The 27934-nt window shown below is 43.8% G+C and overlaps 2 protein-coding genes across 5 annotated transcripts in view; both read left to right on the forward strand.

Moving 5' to 3' along the window:
* PPM1B (protein phosphatase, Mg2+/Mn2+ dependent 1B) overlaps nucleotides 1-4915 on the forward strand; it is a 61114-nt gene extending 56199 nt beyond the window's left edge. For 3 of the 4 annotated variants that reach the window (XM_061475524.1, XM_061475523.1, XM_061475526.1), the window contains one exon: nucleotides 1137-2236. In XM_061475524.1, coding sequence (XP_061331508.1) covers nucleotides 1137-1442 — 306 coding nt within the window. In that variant the 3' untranslated portion in view covers nucleotides 1443-2236. Of the gene's footprint in view, nucleotides 1-1136; nucleotides 2237-3036 lie in introns of those variants that run through there. The other variant, XM_061475527.1, reaches the window with a different exon arrangement.
* A 9357-nt stretch (nucleotides 4916-14272) lies between these two features.
* On the forward strand, nucleotides 14273-27933 carry SLC3A1 (solute carrier family 3 member 1). Its single transcript, XM_061475522.1, has 10 exons — nucleotides 14273-14746; nucleotides 15965-16144; nucleotides 17153-17307; nucleotides 18269-18394; nucleotides 21324-21443; nucleotides 22087-22211; nucleotides 22772-22970; nucleotides 23725-23871; nucleotides 26122-26238; nucleotides 27024-27933. Exons 1-10 carry the CDS (start codon nucleotides 14320-14322, stop codon nucleotides 27462-27464), a joined length of 2037 nt encoding a protein of 678 aa, XP_061331506.1. The 5' UTR covers nucleotides 14273-14319; the 3' UTR covers nucleotides 27465-27933.
* Nucleotide 27934: the final 1 nt, after the last annotated feature.

Genomic DNA, 27934 nt, shown 5'->3' on the forward strand with positions numbered 1-27934 from the left:
GCAGCTAAGCTTGTAAGTGAGTGGCTGCAATACTTGTAGTTCATGAAGCTTTTGGTCTAGAAGACAATAAAACAAGGTCAGCATGAAAATAGGGCTGTCTGGATTTTGCCTCTAATGTATTGCAGAATGTGCCAGCTTCCAGTGATACAGGTCCATTTGTCTAGCTTGGTAACTTGCTAGGTATTAATAACTTAAAATGTATTATTCCCTTTAAGCAACGGTACCACTTTAGCACTTGGAAGTTAAAATACCTAGTATCAGTGACACAGCCCTGTAATAGATGTGCACATCTATTGCCAATTTTTTTCAGTTGAAGGCTTGTAGCCAAATAGGTGGCTTGCAGAGGAGACCCCCATTCCTTAATCAGTGCTGTTACTCAGATTCGGTGCTGTAGGTTATTAGGTTTGACTTTATGTAACTGTTCTGTTAACTTTTATAGGCGATACTGCCAAAAGTAGTACCTTGTATTCAAACACCGCCACTCCTGGTGCTGATAGCTGCTTGTTTCTTTTGTGGCAGCAATCATGCATGCAGAAATCGGGGATTGTTTCCTAAAACTTTCGTGAGCACTTGTTTTGATGTGATGCTTCAACTAAACTGCTAGCAGTAGAGTTACCTCCTCTCTTTAGTAAGCTTTTCACAGGGCTGTGTTGCTATTGGCTGTGCAGAAATTCACCATTAAATGTATTGACCTGATGGCTAAAGAAGCTTACCTTGACAAATTTTTCACTGACAACTGACCAGAGTTGTGGGGAATGTGAGCTAGGTTCATCAAAAGACAATTTGAATCGAGATGTAGTTAACTGGGAGGAGCTACCGCCTCGACACTGTCTGGCTCAAAATAAATTGGAGTTATTAAAAATGCTGGGTTAGTGGATATCATTTCTTAAGCTCTTGGGTTGTATAAGAGAGACATCTGAGGTGTATGTTGCCAATAAGGTGGTTTGTATTCGAACTGAGCAAAGCTGATGTTTTCTCAATTGGAAAAGTTGCGGGTTTGGGTGGGTTTTTTTGGTGGGGTTGGTGGGGTTTGGGGTGGTTTTTGTTTTGCTTGGGTTTTGTTTTGGTTTTAATGTCGTTAGAAAATATTCTAGTTTAACTGCTGATTTTTCTGGGGTCTTGAATCTTAAAAAAAGGACCCTGGCGAAGCCGAGGAAAGTGGAACGCAGGGAAAATTGGTGGAAGCACTCAGGCAAATGAGAATTAATCATAGGGGGAACTACCGCCACCTCCTGGAAGAGATGCTGACTAGTTACAGGCTAGCTAAGATGCAGGGAGAAGAGTGCACTGCTGAATCAGCTGCAGCATCTACTTCAGATACTCATGCTGGACCCAGTGACTCCGTACCAGACACTCACACAGAATCTGGGAATCTCCTTGCTGAAATACAGAGCTCAAGCGAAGATTCAGGGATGAATGAGCTGAGTGACAAACAGACATAACGTTTTACGTAGTGGATTTAACGCTTCGCTTCACTTGGCCTGTCTTCCTTTGTTTATGTCTCAACATTTGTCACATCTATCCTAGAAGTCTGTTTGGTTTTACTTTAGTTATTTGTATAGATTGTTCGTACTAAGCTCTTTTTTTCCTTAGAAGTTTACCCACTATGGTATATTATAGCAATTGCATCTTACGTTGTGTAGCAAGCAGCTACGTTCCCATCTGAGGTTCTGATGAATTTTTTTAATCCTGTGACACCACCAACAGGAATCTACCATTCTCATGCAAAAATAAATTTTAACACTTTTTCTTCTGATTACATTTTTACATACTAGTTTTGATGGTATATGTTAGCAAAATGTAAAGTTATTCACATCTTAATTGTATCTTTTGTGCAAATAATTGAATTATACGATTTCGTCAGGGTGGGTTTTTTTTTTCCCCAGTATCATATACTGCATGTTTGTATTTGAATTGTGTATAGTTTATAATACAGCTAAATTACAAAAGCTGTTAAGTTTTAGGTTGTCACTCTTCATTAAATGTGTTTGATTTTTTTTTCAATTTAGATTGTATCCACTGTTGATTATAAATAGCAATTTTTCCAGACCGAATGTATTATTACCTCCCAAGTTGTAGCATACCATATATCCAGAAATGCAAATGTACTTAGATTTAGTGCCTAGTGCCAAGTTCTAAGAATTTGTGTTCAACTGAAAATAAAGAATATGCTGTGGAATAATCTGTATGCATATTGACTCTTTTAAGCAAGTAATAAACTTCCTTTGAAATGTGATCGTTATGACCTGATGTGGAACTTTTCATAGCTTCGAATATTAGCTCCTGATGTTCGGTAGCTTCTACAAATATTTGAGGAATTTTGGGTTTGGCACATTCGTCATATTCCTGTATTTGGGCAGCATTTCTCAGGTTCAAGTTAAACATCATCCATATAAACAAATAAACTGGCTCTTCTACCCAGGTTTACCCCTCTGCCAAATCTTTTCTGTGTCTTTCGATGCGCAACACGTATGTGTACACAGACCATACATTTGAATAGATCAGTGATAATGCTGGGAGTTTACTTCGGTGGTAAATAATCTGCTAATAAACCCAATCCGGAATTCTTGGGTCAGTGGTGAGTTCATAATGTAACACTTGCACAAAAATATCGTTCTCCAAAATAGGTACAGATTTCATTGCCATAATGAAAAAGAGCCTCCGGGAATTTCTTGTGGACCAGGAATGCCTGAAGAGCTGAGTTCCTTAGTATTTTATAGATCTATTTTTTTCATGTAGTCCATAGATGTAGTATCTGTTGATAGCTATGATTTAGAACAGTTTCAGATGATACTTGTGTTTAAGTCTTTCTGCCATAATAACTTTACTGCATTCATGTTTTCTAAAAGTAAATTCCCTCATGAAGTTGAAGAGCAGAGAATGTTTGTGTGTGGAAGTGGGCAGGTATGGAAAAAAAGGAAAATGTCATCTGTCTTACACTATTCTCCTTAATTATGCCACTGAAATCCAAAGTGCAACAAAATGTTTTCATTTGTCTTGGTGAGTAGTAATATTTCTCCTCTTCTTTTCCTGTAGGGTGCTGGAGATCTAGAAGATCCGTGGTAGCCTTACAAATCTACTAAAATGCTTTTGATTCTGAAAGGGGGAAAAAACTTTTAAATCTGTTTTCTTCAATACAAGGGAAAAATTCTGGTGGATTTCCAACATTTTGTGAAATGGGCAGAAAGATATTAGAATTTTCCATCATTTGTTCATTTTTGTGTTTTCTGATATTGCCACTCTTAGCATTGCCTGTACTACAGTATTTTTACCAGCCTCAGGCACACTGATTACATCTGTAATGAACTTTGGCCCTAAAAAGGAAAGAAGGAATGATTCTCTCAGCAGACGGGTACACGCACCTGAGGTGCACGGGATTGTGGGTGTACTCTGAAGATACACTATGGCTAAATGAGATGTGCAACACACAAGCATGAGAGAGAGCAAGTAACTGTTGGAGATGTGACTCATTTCACTCTGCCGAGTTGGAAGGCTTTGCAGCTCTGTGGCTTGGAAATGATTTCAATTGGGCAATACGCTATCAGATGTGTATTTTTATTTTTGTGGGTTTTTTAAGTTTCCGGTTTTACCTGTATTACCAGGCCGTTAGGTTTCCCTGCGGTGTCCAAATTGTGATACGTTGCCTACTGCTTGCTTCAAGATAAGTGTATTTGGCAATAGTATATGAAGATTTAGGCATCTAAAACCAGTAAGGATTTTACGCATGTGTACAACACACCCTTAAACTCTTGCTAGAGAAAGATCTTTTAAAAGAACCAAACTGATGAATTTATAGTTAGTAGTGACTTGCTTTGACATCTCTCACAGCTGCAGGTTTTTTAAGAAAAAGAAAAAAAATTGCTGAAAATTTGCCTTTATTATAATGTAAATTGTGATTATTTTTTGTTCTATACGTGGTTTTCTATAGTTTTTTGATTTTTTTTTTCAGCTTAAGATACAGACAGAAGTCGTGTAATATGGGTATAATTTTTAATTGTTTGCATTATTTTCGAAGTTCAAATTATCACTTTGAGATTACTATAAATACACTTAAAATTATCTATTTTAAATTAAGAAAATATTAGAGATATTTTCATGGGTTCAATGACCTTTCATTTTATAAGCAATGGGCATGGTACAGAGTGGCTGTCATGTAAGGTACTTGAAGATTCTTAGTTTAATTCTATTTTTGCAATAACCTTGACTTTTTTTCTGACTTTTGAGTTGTGCATGTAATGAGTCCAGTAAATGCTGAAAATGGGGAAGAGTAAAGTATTTATCTAAAATAAAAGCTATTGGGGAGGGGAAACAATGAATGTATCCATCTGTACATGATTTACATGCTGTGGATGCCTTGTAAACATTTTCCTATTTGTTTAAACTGTGTTTCAGCGAGGATGTAATTGCCCTTGTGTGTAGTTTTAAGCTAATGACAGTCATCAACTGGTTTTGTGTGAAATGGAATTCATGGTATTTTTCTGTAACTTTATCCCCATGGTGAGTCTGTAAAAACCACACGCTCCTTTCATACTGGTGCCGAAGGGCAGCTTTCCCCATCATTTGATTCACTGTGTATTTTTTTTCCTTCTTTTTTTAATCTCTTTTTTCCGTTTTTTTTTTTTTGTCTAGAGAGGATTATTGCCACAGTATATTTTATTTATTCATTAGATTTTAGCCTTGTAAGTTAAAGTGTTCTAAATGATGATGTTAACAGGTATTTGTCCCTTTACTGGTTTTTTTGGGGGGTTGTTAAAAGCTAGGGAATGAAGAATGCAAAATGGTTTATTGTTCAGACTGTCCGCTCTGGTCCAACCCTGTACTGATAGTACCTTCCCAGTATGATATTGTGATGTTTCATACAATACAGTGAACATAACCAACTTGTTATCTTCAATAAAGGATTGCTAAAACAGTGTGATACGCTTTATATTTTCTTGAGAAGGATTTGTCGAGATGATGCGAGTGTTCTATATAAAAAGATAATGAAGTAGGACTTACGAGGCATCTCCTAGTGATGGATTTGCGTTTGTTCTGTAGCGAGTGTGGCTTTGTGCCGCAATAAGCCAGAAGTCTCAAAGTGGGCTTCTTGGGGAGACAGAAGAGTACTAACAACATTTGGAGCTCCTAGGGCAAATCCAGCCCAAGTTCAGCCGGAGCGAGTCTTACTCCAGCTGTAGCAGAGCATTCATTTAAAGTCTGTGAGAATTCACATTAAACTTGAGGTTTTAATCCATCATTTTTTTTTGAAGTTTCTTCAAGATGTGAGGGTAGACCTATGGGGTTTTACTTTTTGCAGTGTTTTTGAGAAAGTTCTCCAACATTAATGCTCTCATGTTAAGATTTTTGCTGGTCTGGGTTTTTTTTACCTTGGGGGTTAGACTGGATGATGTCTGGAGATCCCTTCCAACCCCAGTGATTCTGTGATTAATGATGCTTTTTGGCTGAGTGGGAGAGGAGAACAAAATCCACCGTGTTGTTGATACTGCATGGTAATAACCTATGTGAATACGTCAGTGTTACCGTGGAATGCGTTTAGAAACAACCTGTAGATTTTGGGTCTGAAGCTCTGTGAGCTCTTTGAGCTTTTTCCTTGGATCTGCTTGTACAGCCTAACACCTGCACGCTCTCCTTACGAACTATAATACCTTGCTCCGCTGGTAAGGTTTCCTGTGCTCCATAGGCTCCATCCCTATGGACACGTATACGTGTAGGTTTTTTACATCATGTTGGTAGTCTCCCTGAAATGGAAGTGTTTATGTTTCTGTTCTACAGAAGTGAAGCATTCATATAAGCTTTTTCAAAGAGAAGGACCATAGCTTGCACAGCTACAACGACAATCAAGGCATCTTTGTTTCCTGTAAGTCAGTACTGCTTTCCATTTATGCACCCACTGGATTGCCAATGCTAACAGTGTTTTTAGCTTAATCACTCTTCGGATTTCAGCAGCCTGCAGGAAAACCTTGTGCTTGTTGACTTTGTATTCTTGGGGTGAGAACTCTGAAATCTTGATAAAATTTGTTCATTATTTGCTCTGAGTTGTCAATTTGAACATCAGATTTAAAATCGTGTTCTCTTACTTTGCCAACCGGTAGCTAACATAAAGATACTTCCGTAGAACACCAAGAGCGAGGAGTGTTTCTCCCACCTCAGGTCTTTCTGACATGTCAGATTCAGCTTGATTCTTCCCTTTGTTTTTAATGACATCTCTTGTAACAGACACAAAGTCGTCCGTGTTAGGTGTCAGATCTGCTCCCTGATGGTCTTGAGCAAACTGATCCTTGTTAAATGGACTGGGGAATAAAGAAACGGATGCAAATGGAAGTGGTGTCATCCTGAACTCAAAAGGCTCATATGAGGGGTTAACTACAATAAACCTGTTAACAGACTGGATCTTCATGTACTTATTTGAGCCTGCATGCAAACCTCTGCAGGGTTTGGTGAAAATGCCCATCCTTTCCATGAAGGAGCAAAAAAGACCCAACAAAACAACAGTCAACAGCCAAACAAAACCCATGTACGCTCAAAACGGGGAAGGTTGGCCGGATAGCTTTTTGGTGTCACACAGAAAATGGAGTTAAGTCGGCCCCTTCATCTGTGAGCTTTATTACACCGTCAGCCACAATCATTGCTTTAAATCTTCCACAAAAAGTGGAATTAGGCCCAGAAAAACAGTCCTTTTTTTTCCTGTGGCACTTTAAAGGTCCATAGTGCAATCAAAATCAACAGGCAGTTAATCTTTGTAACAGCACTGAACCAAGCTTTAGTGGACAATTGTTACTTCTGGAAGATGAAGCAGAAACCACTGCTGCCTGACATCAGGTATAAGGTCTACTGTGGCAACAAAAGTCACAGTGCCAATCAGTTTTAAATCTATCAACTTGGGTTTTGTTGGGCTGAAAAGCAGATTTTACATGTCAGGATTGTCTGCTGAAGGTATATTGCTTTTAGCTCTTCATAGCTGTTAAGTCAAACTTAAGTCAAAGGAAGGTAGCTCTGTTGGTGCAGGTGAGCAACTGCATGGGATGCTCCCGGAGATGAGGGCAATTTGGCAAACCCATGGGAAAGTACCTGTGTCACTGAACCTTTGCTATCTAATCCAGGTAAGTGTGCAGCTTGTGCAGTTGAAACTGCCCCTGCTTGGGGTCTTGTGTGTCTTTGCAACCCCTTTCTCTGTGCACCAGTCTGGTCTTGTCCTGCTTATGTTTAATTGGGCTGTTGCTATGCAGGTCTGTGCTTTGCTTGTACCATCTTCTGTTCCTACCTAGCTGCTGCTTTGCTGATCAAAAAGACAAACAGCTTCGGCATTCTAGCATGACTGTGCCTCCTTTTCGTGTTTAGCTCGCTGCTTGAGGTCATCTCTCATTTCCATCTTTCCCTTTGTTACATGCTCGACCGCTGCTGCTGTGCTTTGCTCTTTTTACATCTGAAAGGTCACGTTCCCCCACATACCTGGTTTTGTTCCAACTGCTGGTGTTCCAAGTAGATTGGAGTCCCACTGCACTTGGTACCACAGACCGGCAATGCTGAAAGCATGAGAACTGTGAGAGTGCCTCATAGAATGAAGGGCAGACACTTTAATTACCTTCTGGTGGGGGGGAATGGGTATGTGTGATGGTTGTCCCTTCACTATTTGAGTTTCAGAGATGGGGGATTTAAGGGCACTGTGTGAATCCTTGCTGAATGTAAGATTAAGTTCTTTCCCTCGCTGGTATAAACAAGGTCCTGTTGTATGCAGATACGTGATGTGAAATACGGCACCTGAAGAGCCCACGCAGTTCAGTGAATTCCTTCAGGTCGAAATGGAAAGGCTGGTGTGTGTTTGCTGCAGGCAGTGCTTTCACCCTGGTCACTGGATCCTGGAATGCCAGGTGATTCTGGAACAAACCTTGGTTTAGGAGGTGTTTAGAGGTTATTAGGATTAGTATTATAGCAGTTGCTCTGACTTACGGGAAGTAAAGGTTGTCTTCGGTTTCGGTCTTTGTATGTTCAGGGGAGTCTGAAATCTCAGAGTAAGTTCTGCTCCCCATGTCCACACTGAATGGGATGTTTGTCTTTGGAAATGGCTTCTTGTGCAGCATCGTCTTGATGCAGAGATCTAGTTTGTGCTGGCCAGAGAAGCCCCTTCCTTGAATATAGACACTGGCATGCACCAGCTGTTGCTGTGCAGAATGCGGGGTCAGCCCACCTGAATTATAGAGGGTTGGTTTTCTGTTGGTTTGGGGTTTGGTTTGAGCATTTTTAGATAGAAATGGGTACTTCCAGTTCTTTGTTTTCACTCCCAGTGTTCACAGTGACTTTTACTCACTCGCTCACTCACATTCCTGTTGCTGGACTGTGGCCTGACGTGAAGGCGATGGACTGTTGGTCTCAAACAGCCACTGTAAAACTGTTGGGATGGAATTCAGTACTACAGAGGGAAGATCCCTGCACAAAGACTGGAGATTTCTGATCTGAGCCGAGCTCTTCCAGCAGGGAATTATAACCTGATAGCAGGGAACTGTAACTCAGGAATATAACCTGAGTGGGTTTGGTCAGTAAACGCCTGCCACCAATTTGATGTATGTGAAAAAGCAGGTTAGTTGCAGGAAGGACAATCAGATGCGCTGATAGAGACAGGGAAGGAGTAAACTCATCATTCCAAGCTCTGGCAATGCTGAGTGGAGTGCTGTATGTAACTGTGTAGTACTACATGCGTAATACCTGCAGGTGGGGAAGCAGGCACTGTGAAAAGCAGCACACAGGTCACGTAGTGTCAGACCTGCAGAGGCAGAACAGAGTATTCCTTGCCTGACAGCTCCCCCCTGAAAATACTTCCATCCTTCCACATGAGGAAGTTCTTAGCGCTCAACAGAACAAAGCTTGCTCCGCAGTTACTGCTCAGTGAATGTAGGTTGTTGGCAGATAGAAGTTCTAGCAAGGGTAGATGTACCCCTTGCTATGGGGTACAGCGTGTTTGGTAACCCAGAGGGTGGATGTGGTGGAGATGCAGTGCAATGCCATCTTACTTTTGAGCTTCTGCTTGGCTCCATGTTGGGCTTGCCTGGCTGTGCTGTCTGCATTACAGATCTCATTTCACCAAGTCACTCTTGAGTTTAAGGCCATCAAAACTTCATCAACAGACTGTCAGGGTTTAATACTATGCCGAACATCCCCAGCTCATCAAGGGAAAAACTGAGGTTTGGGGCCCTCACTGGGAGGGTGTTAAGGGTTATGCTGGAAAAGAAAACTCTTTGCAAGCCATCATCCTCTAGGACAAAAAGGTGATGGGCAAATGCTGTAAGGGGAGGAGTGCTGACCATCTGAATGGAGAAGGATGCAGTTAGGTGAGCGAGTTTCCTTCTGGGGAGGCAACAAATCTGAAGCTTACTTTAAGTTTCTCTATGGGTGCGTGACCATATGGTGTTTGACCCTCTGTGTTGGGGGGGCATCCAGAAGGTGTCAACTCAGCGTGCTGCTGCTCTTACAGCCGCGATAACAACAAGAATTAGAGGGTAATCTCGGCAGCCATGCTGATCACCCACGGAGGGCAGGGGCCAGGGGCCTCCTTCCCCCAAACCCTACCCCTGAAACATCACATGAGCTGAGCAGTAACTAATTGCAGCGTTTATAGCGCCATTAACCTTTAATCACGGAGTCCATTAGTGGGCTAAAAGCATTTAAAGACCAACAGAAATCCCCACCAAACCCCATCGCAGCGTCCCACGCGATTGCGTTTTGCCACCCCTCAGGACTGCAGGCTGATGGCAGAAACCCCACACACACCCAAGGATGCCCAGGGGAAAGGATGCTGCATCCGAAGCTTGTTCCTCGAGAGCATCTCTCTCTCGACAGCTGCCCTCTGCACCGGGGGAGGACTTTCAGTGCTGAGTGAAACACAGCTTTAAAGGGCAGCTTATCCGTCAGCCTTGTGGGAGCCACTGAGGGGAAAACTGACAACCTCAGTGTTTGCCTCTTTGCATGGGTGCAAAGCTGGCGCGGATTCTGTAAGCCATGAGGTTATAGTTAAAGTGCATTATGCCAGACCCATGCCAGTGCTAACAAACCGTTTAATGAGAAAGCATTAGGCAAGAGAACTTTCTAACAATAAGCATCTTCCTACACTTGGCACGTTAGGGCGCTTAATCACCCCTCTGTATGGTTTTTGGTGTAATATGTACAGTAATAACTGGTGAGCCGCTTGGCATTTGTATAGCATCAAACAGCAGCCTACTTAGCCGGTGCATCTAAATAATTATATATAAGGAATACTTGTGGAAATTAACCCCTCCATCTTACAGCAATAACCATGGCAATCTGTGTGGAGATAGCAGCTATTACTGCCCACGTACAGGTTGGTTTTGTTTCCCTATCTAACCCTGAGGTAAACAGAGTACCTGGCACAGGATATGAAGTGTTTTCTTTACTACTTACTGCTTTTCAGTGGGTTCAGCTAATGCGGTTGCATTGGCTGGTTACTCCTGCTAAACTGCAGAATTGCCCAGGAGGGAACCATTTCAGAACCGCTTGAGAGCAAGCCAGAAGCATAACGCCTGCGTACGTAGAACGCATTTTAAAGGCAAAAGTTAAAGCTCGGTGGAAATCGACAGTGATCTGCCTCTCCTAAGGTAAAGGTCACAGCTTTCCTTTACCAGATAATTCCAAGGTGAGAAACTCCTCAAGATGAGGAGAGGGGGGAAAAGTAGATCAGGAATACAAAATAAACCCCGTGTGGCTCTATTTCTAAATACATTGAGAAGGAGGTACCAGGTTTAACCTATTGAGAAGGAGGTACCAGACTCCTGGGCTTGCCCTCCAGGGTCTGTGGTACTTGGTCATCCAGACCTATTTTAAGCTCCTTTGCTGTATTTTCAATAGAGGTTTTATAGAGAAGTGTTTCGTATTCAAAGTCCACGTCTGGCCTAAGCGTACCTGTGCTCTGCTGGAACCTGCTTGTGCTTCAGCTCTTACACGTGGCAAGGTGGAGCTGATCTGAAATACAGTTGAAATCTGGCTGTAAGCACAGTCAGACTCTCACCAAGACAGACACTTGGTAGTTTCCAAGGTGGTTTATGTTCTCTTTTGACCTTAAACTAGAGTGTGCCCCTGTATCTACGTAGCCACTGGAAGAAGGCTGAGGTAGCACGCAATGGCTCCTGTGTGTTTTGTTTATCTACCACAGCAGTATAATCCTCCTTTCAGCCACACACTCAGCAGTTAAGGCACAATCTGTCCTACTTCAGGTATAAGTAAGCCTTCGAGTGTTACTTGGGGAGATTATATTAGGACAAGAGGGGCTCCTTTGAAGACAGGGCTCCCGCACAGTGGGGTTTGCAGAGCCAGCGTTGGCCCTTGTGCTCCTGCAGGTGTTAGAATGAGGGGGAAGTCATGGATGTCCGGATGGTCCGTACAGAGAGCAGTGGTGGCTTTAACTGCTGAGATACTCAATTGGCCTTTTTCACTCGGAAGAAAGTAGCACACAAAGGGCAACCTCTCTCTGTCTTTAAACCAGTGTACAAGTCTGTGCAGGCAATTGTGACCATTAAAGTTACTGAAATACTTGGAACCAGAGTTTCAGCAGTGTTTTGTTCAGTAGTACTCGGTGCTAGGAGTACTCACATAGTGCTTGGGTGACGTGGGGTTAGGTCCCTGGTCCTCTGCACACTTCATGCTTGACTGGGGGTAAGCCGTTAACAGAATAAGCTCTCTCCCAGTCTTTAGTTCCAGCTGCAGAGCCATACACTTTCTGTGGTATGGAATACCCCTTTGGCTAGTTTGGGTCAGGTGTCCTGTCTCTGCTTCCTCCTGTGCCCCTCCTCACTGGCAGCATGAGAGTGAAAAGTCCTTGGTTGGAGTAAACATTACTGAGCAGCAACTAAAAACATCGGTGTTATCAGCACTGTTCGCAGGCTGAAAGTCAAAACCACAGCAAGGCACCAGCTACTGAGAAGGAGAAAAATGACTGCTACTGGTGAACCCAGGGCAATGGTGAACAAGAAGATCCTCAAATTCCAGCTGTGTTCTTCAGAAAAGATGCTGACGGTGACTTGCGACAAGTGCTGCATGGTGCAGTCAGCATGCGGTACCACACAAGGCAGCAGCCTTGCCTCTGTGGGCTCAAGCATCAGGGGTGACAGTAGAGAGGAATGGAGAAAGGAATAAGCAGCACCAATACCTGGTTAACTTTGGTGCTTTGTCCTGTAGTTGTCTTCTAGCATGAATACATCCTCTGTGTTCTCTACAAAGGAAGGGAGGTTGTTCCCATTAGCCTGGTGGGAAGCTGCTTGGGTAAGTAATGTGCGATCTGCTTGTCAGGGTCACTCCTAGTTGGCTTCTTTCAATGAACGTCTGTCTTCAACTCTTTTTTTGCATACGCTTTACCCCTCTCTTTGTAAATGTCACAGCAGGAGCCCAGCTTTATCTTACAGGTGTTGGGTTTGCACAGTATCAGGATCTGAGAGACTTGGCTTTGTTCTTGGGGTGAGTGAGGAGGGTTTTGGAGGTCAGACACATTGCTGGGGGCTCTGTGTGCACACATGTAGAAACAGAGGTGCAGAACACAGGTTTACCTATGCGGACAGACCTGCATTCCCAGCTCTGGTTCTGCATTACGGCAGCCCCACATTTAGAAACACGCTCATGGTCTCGGCAAAAAAAGGGAGCGGGGGACAATGATGGGACAATCAAAACCACCCCGAACAAACACAACCCAACACCTCACAGCTCCCCGAGCTGAGGGTGCTGAGTCAGTTCCCATGGCAGGCAGCAGTGCTGTGGTCATCCTTTGCTCCTATGTTCTGCTGTGCCTGGGTGCTTGGAGGAGCCTTGGGGTAGTGCAGGAAGCTGTGGGCACATTTAAGCCTTTGGGGCTGGGGGAAGCAGCAGGATGGGAGCACTGAGGCCTGATGCAGTCTAAAAACTCCTCTGCATTTGCACATTTCCCTTTTTAACTGGAAATTAATGAAGTTAAACAGTTGAAACAGGGTGGGGAGTGGTTGGCTTTGTACCGAATACAAGCTTATGGCCTCAGATGCTCTGGGCACAGCCTGACTCTGCACAGGGTGAGGTTGCTGCCAGGCACTGCTATGAGGAAAGGGAAGAAGAAGCTCCAATCTGTCAGAGAAAAAGACCTCTTCTTAGCTCAGCTTGTCAAGAAACAACACATTTTTCACTCGTTTGACTGTTCCATGCTGAATTCAGTCATTAGTTTGTAAACTTCTGTCACTGTTTGAGGCAAACATCATAAATACTTTTTTTGAGGCCAAACCCAACCTTTTCTCCACTGCAGTTTCCCATGGGAGTTTCCGTGGGACCCTGACCCTAAGGTTGTGGGCAGGTGATTGCTTTTACGTGTGATAAGGCAGCTCTTTGGCAAACATGCATTGCCTTGTGCTTCCTTTGGCATGCCTGGGCTGGAGGGGATCTGTTGGTGGATGCAGGCTCCCTGGCTCCAGGGCAGCTGGGGCTGAGGGCACTGATGTGTAAATCTGTGCACGCTTGTGGAGGCTTTGGGCACTGATATTTTCCTGGCCTGAGTAGTAGAAAGGGAGGAAAGGAGAAAGGAAAAGCTGCTTTCCTTTCATCAAATAATTGGCAATGACAGTAATATTGGGCAGTGGGGTTTGGTTTTTCTCTCCTGAGTCTTGCTCATGCCTGTGCCGAGCTATCCTGTCCTGACCCTGGGGTAGCTCTGGGTGTAGCAGCCTGCGACATGCTGTGAATGGCAGGGTTGGAATGTGCCTTACCCTTGTTACTGCTTAAGGCTTGTTGGGTGGGCTGGGCTCGGTTAGTTTGGTGGGTTTTGCTTTTCAAAGGTGTGAGAAACAAAGCACAACCGGCCTTTTGTCCTTCCTTAGTTTGTATTGCTGCTTTGGGCCACAAGCTGTCAACACCTCCTTGTCTTCTTGTCCACGCTTAAATCACTCATTAATGCTCAGACTGCTTTAGGCAGGGAAGACCCAGACCAGTGTGGAAAGCTGCATCTTCGCTACATCTTCTACTGGCTAAAAAACCCCATCATTTCCTCTTGCTGGCAAAAGGAAGTTCGGTGTGCAACAGCAACAGCAAACCCAGCTCTGCTTGGCTGGCAGAGCAATAGGCTTACCTCCCCCTGGAAGGCTGCACGTTCTTACAGTGTGTTGTTATCTCGCTGGAGATGCCTGCTATGCAGAAGAGCAGGAGCACTTTGCCCTCCTTGTCTCTTCCTGAACTTTGTCCACTGGGTCAGGATTGATTATAAACCCAGGGGCTAATTACGCTGCTTCTCATTTCACCGAACAAAGGTGTGTGGGCAACACCTCTGTGCTGTGGCCAGAGTCTCTAGGACAAGACCTGTGAAGGGAAATGGTTGAGGAAGAAGCAAAGAGCTTACCTATGGAGCTGAGTGAGAAGGGGGGTGTGGAGAACAACGGGTTTGTTCAAAATGAGGCTGTTTATGACAAGGGGACCAACTCCAGTACCCAAGAAGAAGTGCCAAAAGCGTGCACTGTTGATGTGGATGCAGCAGCTACAGAGGAGCCGGTGCTGAAGCCCTATGCAGGGATGCCAAAGGAAGTGTTGCTCAAGTTCTCCAGCCAAGCCCAGTACAGAGTGACCAGGGAGATTCTCTTCTGGCTCATAATTGCCACCGCTGTCCTGCTTGTATGCGCCACGATTGCCATTATTGCTCTCTCTCCAAAGTGCCTTGACTGGTGGCAGGCGGGTCCTATTTACCAGATCTATCCTCGTTCCTTCAAGGACAGTGACATGGATGGGAATGGGGATCTGAAAGGTGGGTGAATTTCCAGTCTTGGTATGTGCAAAGCTATGTAGCCGTTGTCCATGTGTATGCATATATATATCTGTGTGTGCATGTGCATGTATATACATATATAGATGTATTTACAAAATCACCATACAGTCCAACAGAGAAAGCCACCCTAACGGAGAAGGGAAGAAAAGTTGTCTGACTAATCATTAATGGCAACTCACACTGTCCTGAATAAATACAGGAGCTGCTTGCTCAAGTTGCTAAGTCTAAGCCTGGAGTTTGCATGTTTAGAGGTGGGGATGAGGGCAAGAAGCAGCACCACTGCCATCAGAGTGAAGTATCCCCTCAAAACTGAGGTCAGGCAGGGGCAAAGGTGGTGCTGAGCGCTTTGCAGTGTTGGGTTGGCAACATTTCCTTAAGGAAAAGTGTGTGAGGGGGATATAAAACTGACAAAGAGGAGAGAACGATACCTTACTTCTTCTTCCTGGCCTGGGTGCTTTTGAGCTCTTAATGCCTTGAGAAGGTGTGCCCCATAGCAGGAGGCAATGCCACTTACCAGTAGCTTAGCTGAGACTGAGAAAGAGAAGGATCAACACTGCAATGGACCATTTCCAAACAGCAAGCCCTGGCTGTAATATGTTCTGCTGACAAGTGAAGAGAAGGAACTGTTCCTGTAGTTATGTGCCAGTAGTGATGTGCCAGGAAGACAGGAAAGATTTGGGTTTAGAAATGCTAGGGGAGGCTGCAGTGAGGTGCCCTTACAGCAAACAACAGAAAAACTCCATAAGAGACCTTTCCTAAGGCAGGGAAAAAACCTGGGATCTTTGCATTGAAATTGTGCTTCCCTTTGGGTGGTTCGAGGATTAATGGCTGTGCCTTGCAATGGGAAAGCATTTCAAATGCTGTTGCTGCATTTTAACAAAATACAGGAGTTTTCCAGAAGTGAGAATTAACTTTATTAAATTGTAAATATTGTTATGATGCAGAATAGAGATTTGGTTTGATCTGATGTTCTTTCGTTCCTGCTTTACCTCCTTTGTAAAAGTGGCGTTGAACGGTTCCATTCTGTGATCTATCCCTGAAGAAACACCACAATTGCCCTGGCACCCCTGAAAACAGGGGACGGTTGTGCATCCAAGGGACCTGTGTACCCCCTTTGACTGAGGGCCCACAGCAAGCTTACTTCAACAGAAATAGTTTGTCTTTTCTAAACAGACGATGCTCTGCTCCTTTAAACAGGCATCCAAGAAAAACTGGACCACATTACGTATTTGAACATAAAAACTATCTGGATCACCTCTTTCTATAAGTCCCCGTTAAAAGACCTTGGGTATGGTGCCGAAGACTTCTATGATATTGATCCCATGTTTGGATCAATGCGCGATTTTGAGAACCTGCTTGCAGCCATCCATGACAGAGGTAAGCTGCAGCTCTGAGCAAAATAACTCTATTAAGACATTCAATTCAGACCAAAGAGGTGCACCTCACAGCGCTGGGTTGTGATCTGAGATTTCAGCTCACGCATCCGGTGGTTCCCCCATGGTGGTGTTGAGCAGAGGCAGATGGAGATGCCGGTGACAAGTCTGCATCAGCTCCACAGCAACATGAGTCCTGCCATTGCCATTTCACACCTATGAACATTGGGGTAGTGCTGGGAGCTACAACAGCACCGTCAGGCTGCTCTGTCCTCTGCAAGTCATGCTCCCTCCCCACTGAGGATGCTCGTGGGTGTCGGGGCTGATGTGCTGTCTGTGCTCCCTGGTGGGTATAGTGTGGGCATCCATGGTCTGGGCTGAGGTGTGATTGGTTTTGACTGAATTTTATGACTGATGGCTACTTTCTGAAGCAGACAGGAAAACAATTACAGGCTTGGGAGGGAACATAGGCTTCCTTCCTGTGACTGCATCCTCGGTTGGTGCCTCTATGCCTTCGGCCAAATGGTTTGCTCCCAAAGGTGTTGCCCCTTACAGCTGTAGGGGGAAGGGAAAATGGTTTGCCAGGCCCCAAAACACCTGGGGTTTCAAAAACCGTCTAGTCTTCAGAAAGGGTGAGGAAGAACATGTGTTTACTGATGCTAGACTGGTGAGGTGTCTTTCCCATCTAGGAGGTGTGGGAGACGGGTATGAAGCCACAGTTAATGGAAATGGTTCTTAACAGCAGAAATCTGACTCTTTTCTTGCCCCTTCTTTCCCTCCCCAACAATGGGCTGGGGGAACAGTACCAGCCAGATGTGTTGCAGCTGCCTGCAGGTTCTAGTTAGTCTGCGTTGGTAGGTTGGAGCTTTTGGGGTGGTTTTGCCTCTCTCCTTTGCCAGACCTCTGGGATGTAAGCACCCCAGTCGCTTGTGATACTGCACTGGAACAAAAAGAGGTGAACTTTGTCTGAAAAGGGTCCATGTAATGGTCGGTTTGTGGTTTGATTTTTAAGGGCTAAAAGTGATAATGGATTTAATACCGAACCACACCAGCGACAAACACCGGTGGTTCCAGCTGAGTCGCAATCGCACTGGCAAGTACACGGACTACTACATCTGGCAGGACTGCGGCCAGGCTGCGGGTTCCATCACTCCTCCAAACAACTGGGTAAGCGCTGGAGGCAAACATGCAAATACCAGGCTGGATTCAGGTGGCCACAGTGTGTGCTGGGTTGTAAATGCCTGCAGGAGGTTCAAACCGATGTTACTCAGTGAGCAAGTGCAGATTTAAACCGTCTCAGGGTGAACGGTTCCTCCTTCAAACAGAATTTAACAGATTACTTGTGTTCCTTTACCTCAGTGTTAAACCTTCACTCCTTAAACACAAAGAGGATGATTGTGCATAAGCCATTGTGTCCCCTTCTGTGACTGGGTGCTTCCCTCTAGAAACTCCCTCTCGGCTCCCCTGCAGTCACGGTGGGTGGGGAAGGAAACAAACAAGTGTGTTGGTGGCTTTTTTCCTTCTTCAGGAGGTGATCAGGCCAGAATGTGTGTTCCCTGTTCCAAATGTATTTACTTGATCCGATGGGTGCACAATCAGGAGCTTGTGTATTCTAAAAACGAGGTGGAATGAGTATTTTGTACCAGCTTGTGTAGCTTCTCTTTAAACTTGGCCTTAAGAGCTATCCTAGCCTTTGGAATCTTCTATTACAGAGATTTTGACTAAGTTAACATCTTACCATGCTGACTGTTGTTGGTGCTTCAAAGGGGTAATACCGGATTGCAGAAAGCTCAGTTAATTAAAGCTGGTTTTGGTAAGATTAAGGAAAAACAATTCCAAAAGCAAAGTTCCCACCCATGTTTCCCCCTCTATTCTGGATAATTCCCAGTGGAAGCCTACTTAAAGGAAAAAGAATGAAACAGAACCTTGAGCAGCAAATACGTGTGGTAAAACACAGCTAAAGGGAGAGCAATGAGTGGGAGAGGGAAATGTAAAACAGAAGCACAAAATCTAGTCCACTGATGAGACATCTGGTGCTTTATTACATGCACCGCAGCTTAAAGTGAATGCATAAGGGCACGTTGGTTAAATGGGGATTCCTGATTATCCTCCTCCCTTACCTGAGCAGGTGAGCATCTATGGGGATTCCAGCTGGCAGTTTGACGATGTGAGGGAGCAGTGTTATTTCCATCAGTTTGGGAAAGAACAGCCGGACTTAAACTTCCACAACCTCGCTGTCCAACAAGAAATCCATGTAAGTACGAGCCCCGCCGCGGCGCCATCAGCAAAGCAGCTGCTTCTGCACTTCAGCTCTCTGGTGATGGTCAGTTCTGTAGCTGGAAGAAATCCAAGGCTTGCAGTGTATGTAAGCCATTGTCCAGGCAAACATGAAGTCTATAAGCAAAACTGAGGGTTTGTGCTGTAATGCTTCCAGTGCAGAGCTACACACCATTAGAACTGTCCTTGAGCGGAAGCATTGGCAGAGGGTGCTGTTACAGCCCTCTGGAGTTTACAAAGGTACAACTATGGCATTTTTTGCTCTCTTAAGTCCCCTGCTCTCCCAAGTGCCTGGCAAGATCTGGATGGGGTTTTGGAACAGCAGATTGCACTTTAAAAGGAGCTCCCTTTCCCCTTCCCTTCCCACTAAAGGCTATCTTAAAATTACTTTGATGCTTCAGGAGCCCCCTGCTTTTCAGCCCAACCTTAGCTGCAGACTACTGATACTTGCCTCTCTATAAATCAAACCTCAAATAGCTGTTCCCACTCTTGTTTATGCTGATTTATTTTCCATCTGTGACAAGATCCCCCTTAAGCTTTTGTTAAGCTAGATTAAATGGGCTGGGATTTTCCAGTCTTTCCTGAAGTGAGAGACTCTTCATCCCTTTGTTTAGCCACTACTCACTCCTCATAGGCTTTTCTCACCTGTGGTTGGCCAGAACTGAACAAATTGAACAGAAAAGATGTCTGGGCAGAATCTTGCAGTGGTATAGGCACTTCTCTCTGTGTCCCAGGATAGCTGTTACTTGCTTTGAAGTTGGTGCTGTTATCAGGTAATCCAACATGAGTGCTCCCTGGAAGCAGTTAACTGCTTTCAGCTCTAGCCTCCATCAATAGCCAAGGATGAAGGCACTTAGGTGGGTTTGGATGTATCAACAACAGTTAGTGGAAGTGGAAGGCAGGGAGAGAAGTCTTTGTTGATGAAAGGAGCTGTGAATTAGCCAGTTAAATGTGGGGCTGGCACCTTGTTTTATCAAAGAGACGTTTGCATTTTCAGGAAAGGGAGACAAAAGTTGATTTGAATCACAAGGAACGCCTGGGCTTGGGGATAAGGGGGAGATAGTGAGTTTCGGTCTGTCTGCACCGCTGCTGACTTAACAGGGGAGACAGATGGACAGCAATCACTGCCTCACCAAGGCAAGGTGGTGGTGCTCTGATGAAACCTCACGTCTGTCTGCACCACGTCTCCCCGCAGACAATGTAGAATTCCTTAAAATATGAGGCAGGGCCTGAACATGGAGAATCTGAGAGTTGCTGCTTTTAATCTTTTTAATATGCTTTTTCCCCCGAAAATTTGCACCCCATCAGCTACTTCAAGTGTTTTGATTTTGTCCTTTAGTGTCTGTTACTTTGTACTGTAGAATTCTGGTGCATTTCTTTGGTGGAAGCCTTCACAGCTGCCCACTTTGTGTTGGTCTCTGTCTCTATGAGGCCTCCCCCCCTCATGGCAGGCACTGAATGTACATGAAGAAATAAAACACATTCTTGTTAGTGAAGGCATGAAATGAGGCTGCTTTTGCGAGGGATCCTTGGAGAACTCCACAAGTAACCTGTCCATCTTGATACTTAACACCGCATCTTGCCACTTGCATCTTTTTCTCCTAGCATTGCTCATACTTTTCAATGCTCCTGGCTAAATTGGTTTTTAGGGGTACTTGAGATACTATTGAAGCTCCAGTAGCAAACGGATGCTGCATTTCCTATGCAAAGAGATGAAATGAAAATGATGAAGTTTGGCCTGGCAACACCAACCTATGGTAAATGCTTATGAGCTTCATTAATTGCTCCAGCATGTTAAAGAATAATCCTTGCCTAGTACCTTAATTCAAAGCCCTGTTTCAGAAGGGTAGGTGGACTGAGCAGGAAGCAAAATGGACTCTTCCAGAGAGTCTCAAGCCTTCGGTTTAGCTTTCTTGCACAAATGAGTACGATGTCAGTACTCGACACTTGCACTGCTGATACCTGGCGCTGCCTCTGTGATGAGCACTCATGTAAGCAGGAATTAAGTTTTGGTGGATTCGGCATTGGACAGACAACACGAGAGCTGCTGCTTTCAGCATGGCTCTATGGGAAAGTACAGCCCAGTAAGGTGGAGTCTTTATTTGCCAAACTAAAATCTGTGAAGCTGGAGCGTGGACTGGTTCTGCTCCAGCCCACTGAGACAAGTGTATGTCCCACGTTAAAAAAAGGCAATTCAATAGCTGTGTTTAAAAAGCAGGTTTTGTCCTCAGACGCAGCAGAGTACCTGATCTAAAAGAACATTTACAGAAACAGCCCAGGAGGGATTGAACTTTAGAGTCGCTTAAAACTAGAGCAATTAAAACTACAGTAATGTAATAGCTAATGAAGTGGGATATAATTTTACTAATAGTGAAATTAGGAATTGAAAGCAGTTAACTTGGGGAAAATAATTTTCCATGTGCCTACAAATCAACAAATAAGCCTGCAAATAACAGAAAAATTTTACATCAAATGTTTTAAGAGCTCTATTGTGTAAAAAGAATATTAATGGCACAAGGTCTGTGCAGAACAGCATATTCTCGCTTATTTGAATCAATGTGTTCTAACTATGTGCAGCCAGGATGGGTGCTCAGCAACAGCAGCACTTAGCCTGAGCCCAATTGTTTTGATGGATGAGATTAGAAATGGCTTTTAGTGAGGCATGGCCTGGCTTTGGTCTCCATGGGAGAAGTTACAGGCCAGTCTTTTTTCCTTTATATGGGATGAAATAACAAGACATGCTTTATTTAGACTTCAGTTTGACTTCTAGTAAAATCTGAAGTACAAATGACAACATAAGCTGTTACAGATTCATACCACCTAACAGGTTTAGTTTCCTTTTTGAGTATATGCTGTTTTGAATGGGGTGGGCTCACTTGGGCTTCTCAACTTTTACCTTTGTCTAGGACATCATCAAATTTTGGCTCGGCAAAGGGATTGATGGATTCAGTTTCAGCGCTGTGAAGTATCTTCTAGAAGCAAAGCATCTCCGAGATGAGCCTCTAGTGAACAAGTCCCAGAATCCAGTAATGTATATGTTGTGTCTTTGCTTTTGTCCTGTATGTGCTACTGGGGCAAGAGCGTGTATGTTTTTACCCTTTGTTCTTAATTGTGGCTTTAAGAAGACTGGTAAGTCGTGTACCTTGGAAGGTGGGTGGCTCTTTGCCCTGCAAGAGCATGTACGAAAAGAAGCCCCTGAGCTCAGGTGTAGGTCAGTGAGTATACCTGCAAGCAGAAGCCCCGTGGGTGGGAGGAGAATTGGTCCATACACACTTTGTAGTTCTGTTCTGACACTGTTGCCTTCAATTTTCTGTTTAAAATCATCTGCTTTGCAATTTATAGTTTAAAAATACCAGTTTTGTGATTTTAATAGTTGATTGGTTGTGTCTGGGGAGCCTGTTGCAGGTGGGATCAGTTGGTTAGAGCTGCAGTTAGTGGGCCCTCCCTCTTGAAGGATGGAATCCAAAATAACCAGCCCTGTGCTGTAACAACTTTACAGCTCCCAAGTGCAGTTCAGCTCTGCACTGTTAGCATTGGTATGCTAAATTCACTTCAGTTAAAACGGATTTGGGCTGGTGCATTGTCTCGGGAAAAGATGGAAAGAATTCGGAGAATTCTGAAACCTAAAATATTGGTGAACTAATGGGAAATATTGTATCTTTCCTTAAGGAGAATATCACTGCCTATTCCCAACTCTACCATGACTACACGACCACACAAGTTGGCATGCACGATATCATCCGTAGCTTCCGTCACACTATGAATCAGTTCAGCAGAGAACCTGGCCGATACAGGTAATCATTATTGCAGCCAGTTCATTTATTCTCTATCAGCTTCTTGCTAGGAATAAAATGGTGGTGGTGGTTTTTGATTTTGGTTTTTTTTATACCATAATATGTCATAAAAAGGTTTTTTTTTGCCTCAAATGCAACTAGTGGTGCATAGGCTGTACTATCACTTCCCCTCCCTTAACCTGGTGACAACACTCTTCCTAATGGAGCCCAGGCCACCATTAGCCAACTTTGCTACAAGGGCACATCACTGGCTCATGTTCAACTTGGGGGACCCCCAGGACCTTTTCTCCAAAGGAAAGCTTGGAAATTGCTGGAATATGGAGTGTGTGGATGTGGATTCAGAAAGATAAGTCTTCAGTCAGATACTTACAGCCTTGTGTTGACTCTTGACGTTTCCAAGAAGAATTTCTCCTTGTCTGCTTTACAAAATACTTTTCTTTGTATTAATCTTTGTCGGGGAATGGGATTCTTAATGCAGTGTTATTTTATATGTATGTCCAGCAGCATTCCTAGCTTCTTTCTGCTCTGTGCAAAAATGGGATTTGTATACTCCTTTGTAGATTTCTGGGTTCTGATGGTGATGACAAGGAAGACATGGAAGCAACAATGACGTATTATGGAAAAACTTTTGTCCAAGAAGCAGATTTTCCTTTCAATTTCAACCTAATTAGCATGAAAAATCTATCAGGCAACAGTATTTTTGAAGCTGTCAACCTGTGGATGAAAAACATGCCTGCAGGAAAATGGCCAAACTGGGCGGTAAGAGTTCTAGACCAGCTCTTATAGGAAGAGCTGGTTCCTATAGTTCACCTATGGGTGATAGCTCCTCTTATGGTGATAGAAACCTCCCCTTCCCAGTTGATTTCAGTGGGATCAGCAGCAGGCTAAGCCCCTGGCTAGCCTACAGAAGATAACCATGTGAAAGTCTCTGCTGCTGTAGTCACAGTTGTTGGTGCCAGCCGGCTGCCTTGCCCTTTGATTAAGTTACACTCCCTGTGCAAGGGTGACAGAAGGGAACTTATGATCATGCCTCTCCCTCAGTGTAAAATAGGGCATTGGCTTAAACCACCGGCAAGGACGGGATCAGTACAATTATCTTTGGCCATAAGCTGACTTAGTGCAATGAACTTTGTAAACCTCCTGAGGCCAGGAAAGAACATAGCTGGCAGCTGAGAGCAAGCACATCTGGGCTGGTCAAGAGATCTTTTCAGAACAAGCCCCACTTTCACACAGCAGAGAAAATAGCAGAAACTGGGGGGAACTGTAATTGTGGAGAGTTGTTATTTGTCATCTCTCCTCACTCCTGCCTCGTGCTGCTGGCAGGGCTTCTGTGCACTAAACTACTTCAGCCAGAAGCTTGTAATGGCACCAAGGTAGAAGATAGTTGCCCTCACAGGCCTGGAGGGGGAAGAAAAAAATGAAAGAGAAAAAAACCCTTCCGCCTTATTAAAATCAGTTAACCCATTTCACATCTGCATGGACATTTGTGTTTAACAAATGATGTTTTCTTCAGGTTGGAAGCCCTAACGCTCCTCGGCTTTCCTCTCGGATTGGGAAAGAGTATGTCAATGTCATGAACATGCTGCTTTTAACCCTCCCCGGTACTCCAGTAACTTACTACGGTGAAGAAATCGGCATGGAGAACATCGCATCAGAAAGTGTAAGTGAAGAGCATGAAAACTGATCCTGTTGTTGGCTAGTTCCAAGTAACAGAACTCTCAAAAATGGAACTTGTGTTAACCAAACCAGTCTTTATCACTGTTTAGATGGTTTTCTGTGCTCGCCATAGCAAAACCATTGGACAGCACGTGGCCAGGCTAGAAACCAGAAACAAGGCCCTGATGTGTGTCTGAACTGCTAGACTGCAGTCATCGTCCCCAGTTTCTGTCCTCTGCCAGAGCACCAAGTGCCAATACCAGGCCTGGGCTAGTGGTTAGGGGAGGTGTGTTGCAGTCATCCAAGGAGAGAGGAACCAATTCACTTTCTCCTTCCTCCCATGGAAGTATCCTAACTGCTATGCCAAAATCCATTATTTCCTGACTGCTACTAAAGGAAATCGGAGTTCATGACAGACCATAGCTACAGCTGCCATCTCCTGCTGACTACAAAGGCATCTAAGCCACAGTCCTCTATAGCGTGCCTAAGCTCTGAAGAAGGCATCTCCAGAAAGGGGTGGGAGCACAGACCAGCCCTGCTCAGCACTGGCTGGTAGCAAGGAGAAGCGGCTTTTGCTTGTCCTGCAGGGTATTTTCATTTGACTTTTAGATCCCCTTCTACAAAGGATTTAGGTACCTCAGCCTGGGAGCCAGGTGTCTGGTTCACTTGATCACTGCTAAAAGTAACGTGAAGACGTTCCACACTGTGCTGGCCTGTGGAACTTACAAGTTTTCACATTCAGCCCCTGTAATTTCTTGTCTCTTTTGTGATCATACCCAACTTGTGTTGTGTTTCATTATCTAAGATGTATGGGCATGATTGGAAAAGGTCATGCACAAAAGGGAATGGGTCAGCTCTGCCTCTCACGGCTGTATTTGAGCACCACAAAAACACGGTCCTGTGGCAGATGCTGGCTTCACTGTAGAAAGTCTCTGTTAGGGAGTCAGCCCCAGTGATACTACCAGTGGTGTTGGATGGCTGTGCATCAAAAGGAAAAAGATATCTGAACAAGCACAGGACTGCCACCAGGTTTGTCCAATTCAGGTGTGAGATGATTCTCTGATTTAAAAGGAAATCTCATTTCCTCTGAGGAGCACCTAGGCCAAACTGTCTCCTGCACTTGCTTACTGCTCACAGAATGATATTCTTCAGAAAAGTGGTGTGCCATCAGCTCCTCAAGGTTTACTCTGTTAGAGGCTGCCCTGAGGTTCTCTGCTTTCTAACAACACAGAGCCACTCAACCTGGAGAGGAAGATTCCCTGATTAATGGGTGTCATGGAAAGACACAGAGTATTTGATCAGGGTATAGTCTCTAGCCACAGCATTTAAAATACTTCAGGAGAAACTGAAAGAGGTGAAGATGAAAGGGAGTGTTACCAGTGCTCAAAACTTAGGATTCTTTTTCCCTGCTTTTCAGAACACGCTAAAAGGAGAAACCCATTATTTATAATGTCACAAAGCAAAGTGACAATTTCTTTTGTTGAGCTGCTGTTCTGACAGATTGTATTGAAAAGTGCCCTTTGTATGAAAAACAGTTTTCATGGAAAACAAACACTCAAAGTATGTGCAACATATTTTATGCCCTCTTATATCATTAAATTTAAGTGTCAGATCTTTTGGCAGCTCCTCAATAACAAAGAGGAAGCTTTTCCAGAAATTTTCTGAATTCTCTGAAAGAGAATTTCAGCCTTTTTACATTGACACTTTTGAATCAGCTAAAGCTGGTTTTCAGTAAAGTTTTTGCACTTGGAAATAATTTTATCTTTCTAATGCAAACAATCCTGTCCAAACTGTACCCCCTCTAAGCCTGAAGAGTTCTAAGGTGAAAAGCGTGATGGTTACAAAAGAACAGACGCTCAAGAGGATTTGAGTTTATTGTGATTGTAACATTATCTCTTCTTAGGACTCATTACCATATATTTGCTCACTGCATGGCTAGGTATTCCTCAGAACATCCTAGCTGTCATTAGTAGACTTCTATCCACCCATCTGTTGCAAGGGGAGACAACCCTGGTAGAGCCATTTGGGAATTCCACATTTTACCCATCACTGCGGTATCCACGAGACCATCCATTCTCCATGTCAGTAACAGTTTTGATTCTTATTTACTCTTTGGATTTGGAGCAGGATTACATCCTCCTCATTAAATTTTAACTTAAACTCAAGGAAGCAATACTGAGATGGTGATTGTTTGGAAGATGTGCGAACGTGCTGCTTAAGGGGTAAACATACTAATCGCCACTTTATTTTCTAGGTGACCTTTCCAGAGAAATCCCCCATGCAGTGGGATGGCAAAGTTAATGCTGGTTTTACTGAGGGCAACAGTAGCTGGTTACCTGTTAACCCCAACTACCAAAGCGTCAATGTTGAAGTAGGTATCTGCCTGTCTGACAAACTGATGCTCTAAAAATATCTATTTTGCTCCCACTCCTTTTACTGAGTGGGAATTGACAGTTGAGAATAAACTCAAAGGAAGAAAAAGCACTGAATCCTCACAAATTCTACTGGAAAAGGAAATCCTTGCAGCAGCAAGGAGCCTATGTCATTTACATTAATTTAAGCAGAGCAACTGCACTTACGATCTGGCAATTTGGCTCTTTAACACTCTTTAAACTATTTTAGTATCAATTTGGAACCTGGTTGGTTTGGTTTGGTTTGGTTTCTTTTAATTTCTATTACCATGGAAAGCACTGTCCTTGTAACAAGAACCATAGACCATCTCTTAACATAAGCAGAACAGTGAATTGAACAGATTTTGCTGCTCTCCAGCGCTGACCAGAACTGAAGACAGAAAAAGTAAATCTAAGTCAGGAAAAACATAAACCACAAAACCAACCTGTGGCTTCAGTAGATAAGACTCAATAAAAAAAGCTCAGTAACAGTACTAGGACACCATGGGAGGAAGAAACAGTTGTTAGAGCTGGGGAAATTCTGCCATACCTCATAATCTCTGTCTCTGCCACTCCATAAATGCCAAGGAAGTGTATGTGAAAAAGCAGTTTTTCAGTGGGATCTGCAGACAAATATGATAAGAGGTAATTGTCAAAACAGAATTCTACTACATGTGTTCTCAGCAGGCTGGGTGGATGTGAAAGGTAAGCAGCATTTCCTACATTCAGTACAAAGACATGACCCTGTTAATGCTGGCTGTTGCAGATCCAGATGACCTGGTCCAACTCAACCCTGAATTTGTACAGAGAGCTAACTTCACTTCGCAACAATGAGCTCCCCATTCATCGGGGCTGGATGTGCTACATCTGGAATGACAGCAATGTTTTTGTGTATGTGAGGGAATTGGATGGGTTAGACACAGTCTTTCTGATGGTTCTCAATTTTGGGCAGGAATCAACAATTGACCTGAAAGCTGTCATTCCTAATCTTCCCCCTAAAGCTACTATAAGACTAAGTACTAATTTTAGTGATGCTGGTAAAGCTGTCAATACTGAACAAATTAAAACTGAAATGGGAGAAGGCCTCATCCTTGAATATAAAACAGCAAAGGCTGTTCATACTATGAAAGCTTTTCAAACAAATTGTTTTGTGGCAGAAAAAGCTTGTTATTCCAGTGCCTTCAATTTACTCTATTCAACCTGTTAAGTGCAGGAGTAGAATACCCAAGCTTCTATGTTGATTTAGAAAGCACTGGTTTCAGGGAAGCATTCAAAAATTTCACTTTGTCCTTTAAAACTTCATCTGTGTACAAAATAAATGTCCTGAAAAATAAAGCAGATACCAAATTGTCTTGCATCTGTACTGGTGATGGATAGGAAAAAGTATGGTACAGACTTACCCTTAAGGTCTGTGGAGAAAAGAAGTAAATCTGCCCTAGAAAACTGTCCTGTTTAAGTGCATGTACTTCTGTGAGGAAAGAGAAAAGGTGCTTCCTGGGTGCTGTCCTTACGGTTGCTGGTCATTCAGAGCTCCTGCAAAATCTAAAGCCAGTAGCAGTTCATGAAGTAACTGTAAAAATGGCTGTAGATGTGCAAAACGGACCCTAAAGGTGGCCCTGTATTTGTTAAAAGAGGTAAAAGCAAGCAAGTCTAATATAAAAAGTTGTGATGCTTTAC

Source organism: Pezoporus flaviventris, unplaced genomic scaffold (assembly GCF_033815535.1).
Source record: "Pezoporus flaviventris isolate CSIRO_AGI_PZ_B2104156 unplaced genomic scaffold, CSIRO_AGI_Pfla_v1 ptg000083l, whole genome shotgun sequence".
Lineage (NCBI taxonomy): Eukaryota > Metazoa > Chordata > Aves > Psittaciformes > Psittacidae > Pezoporus > Pezoporus flaviventris.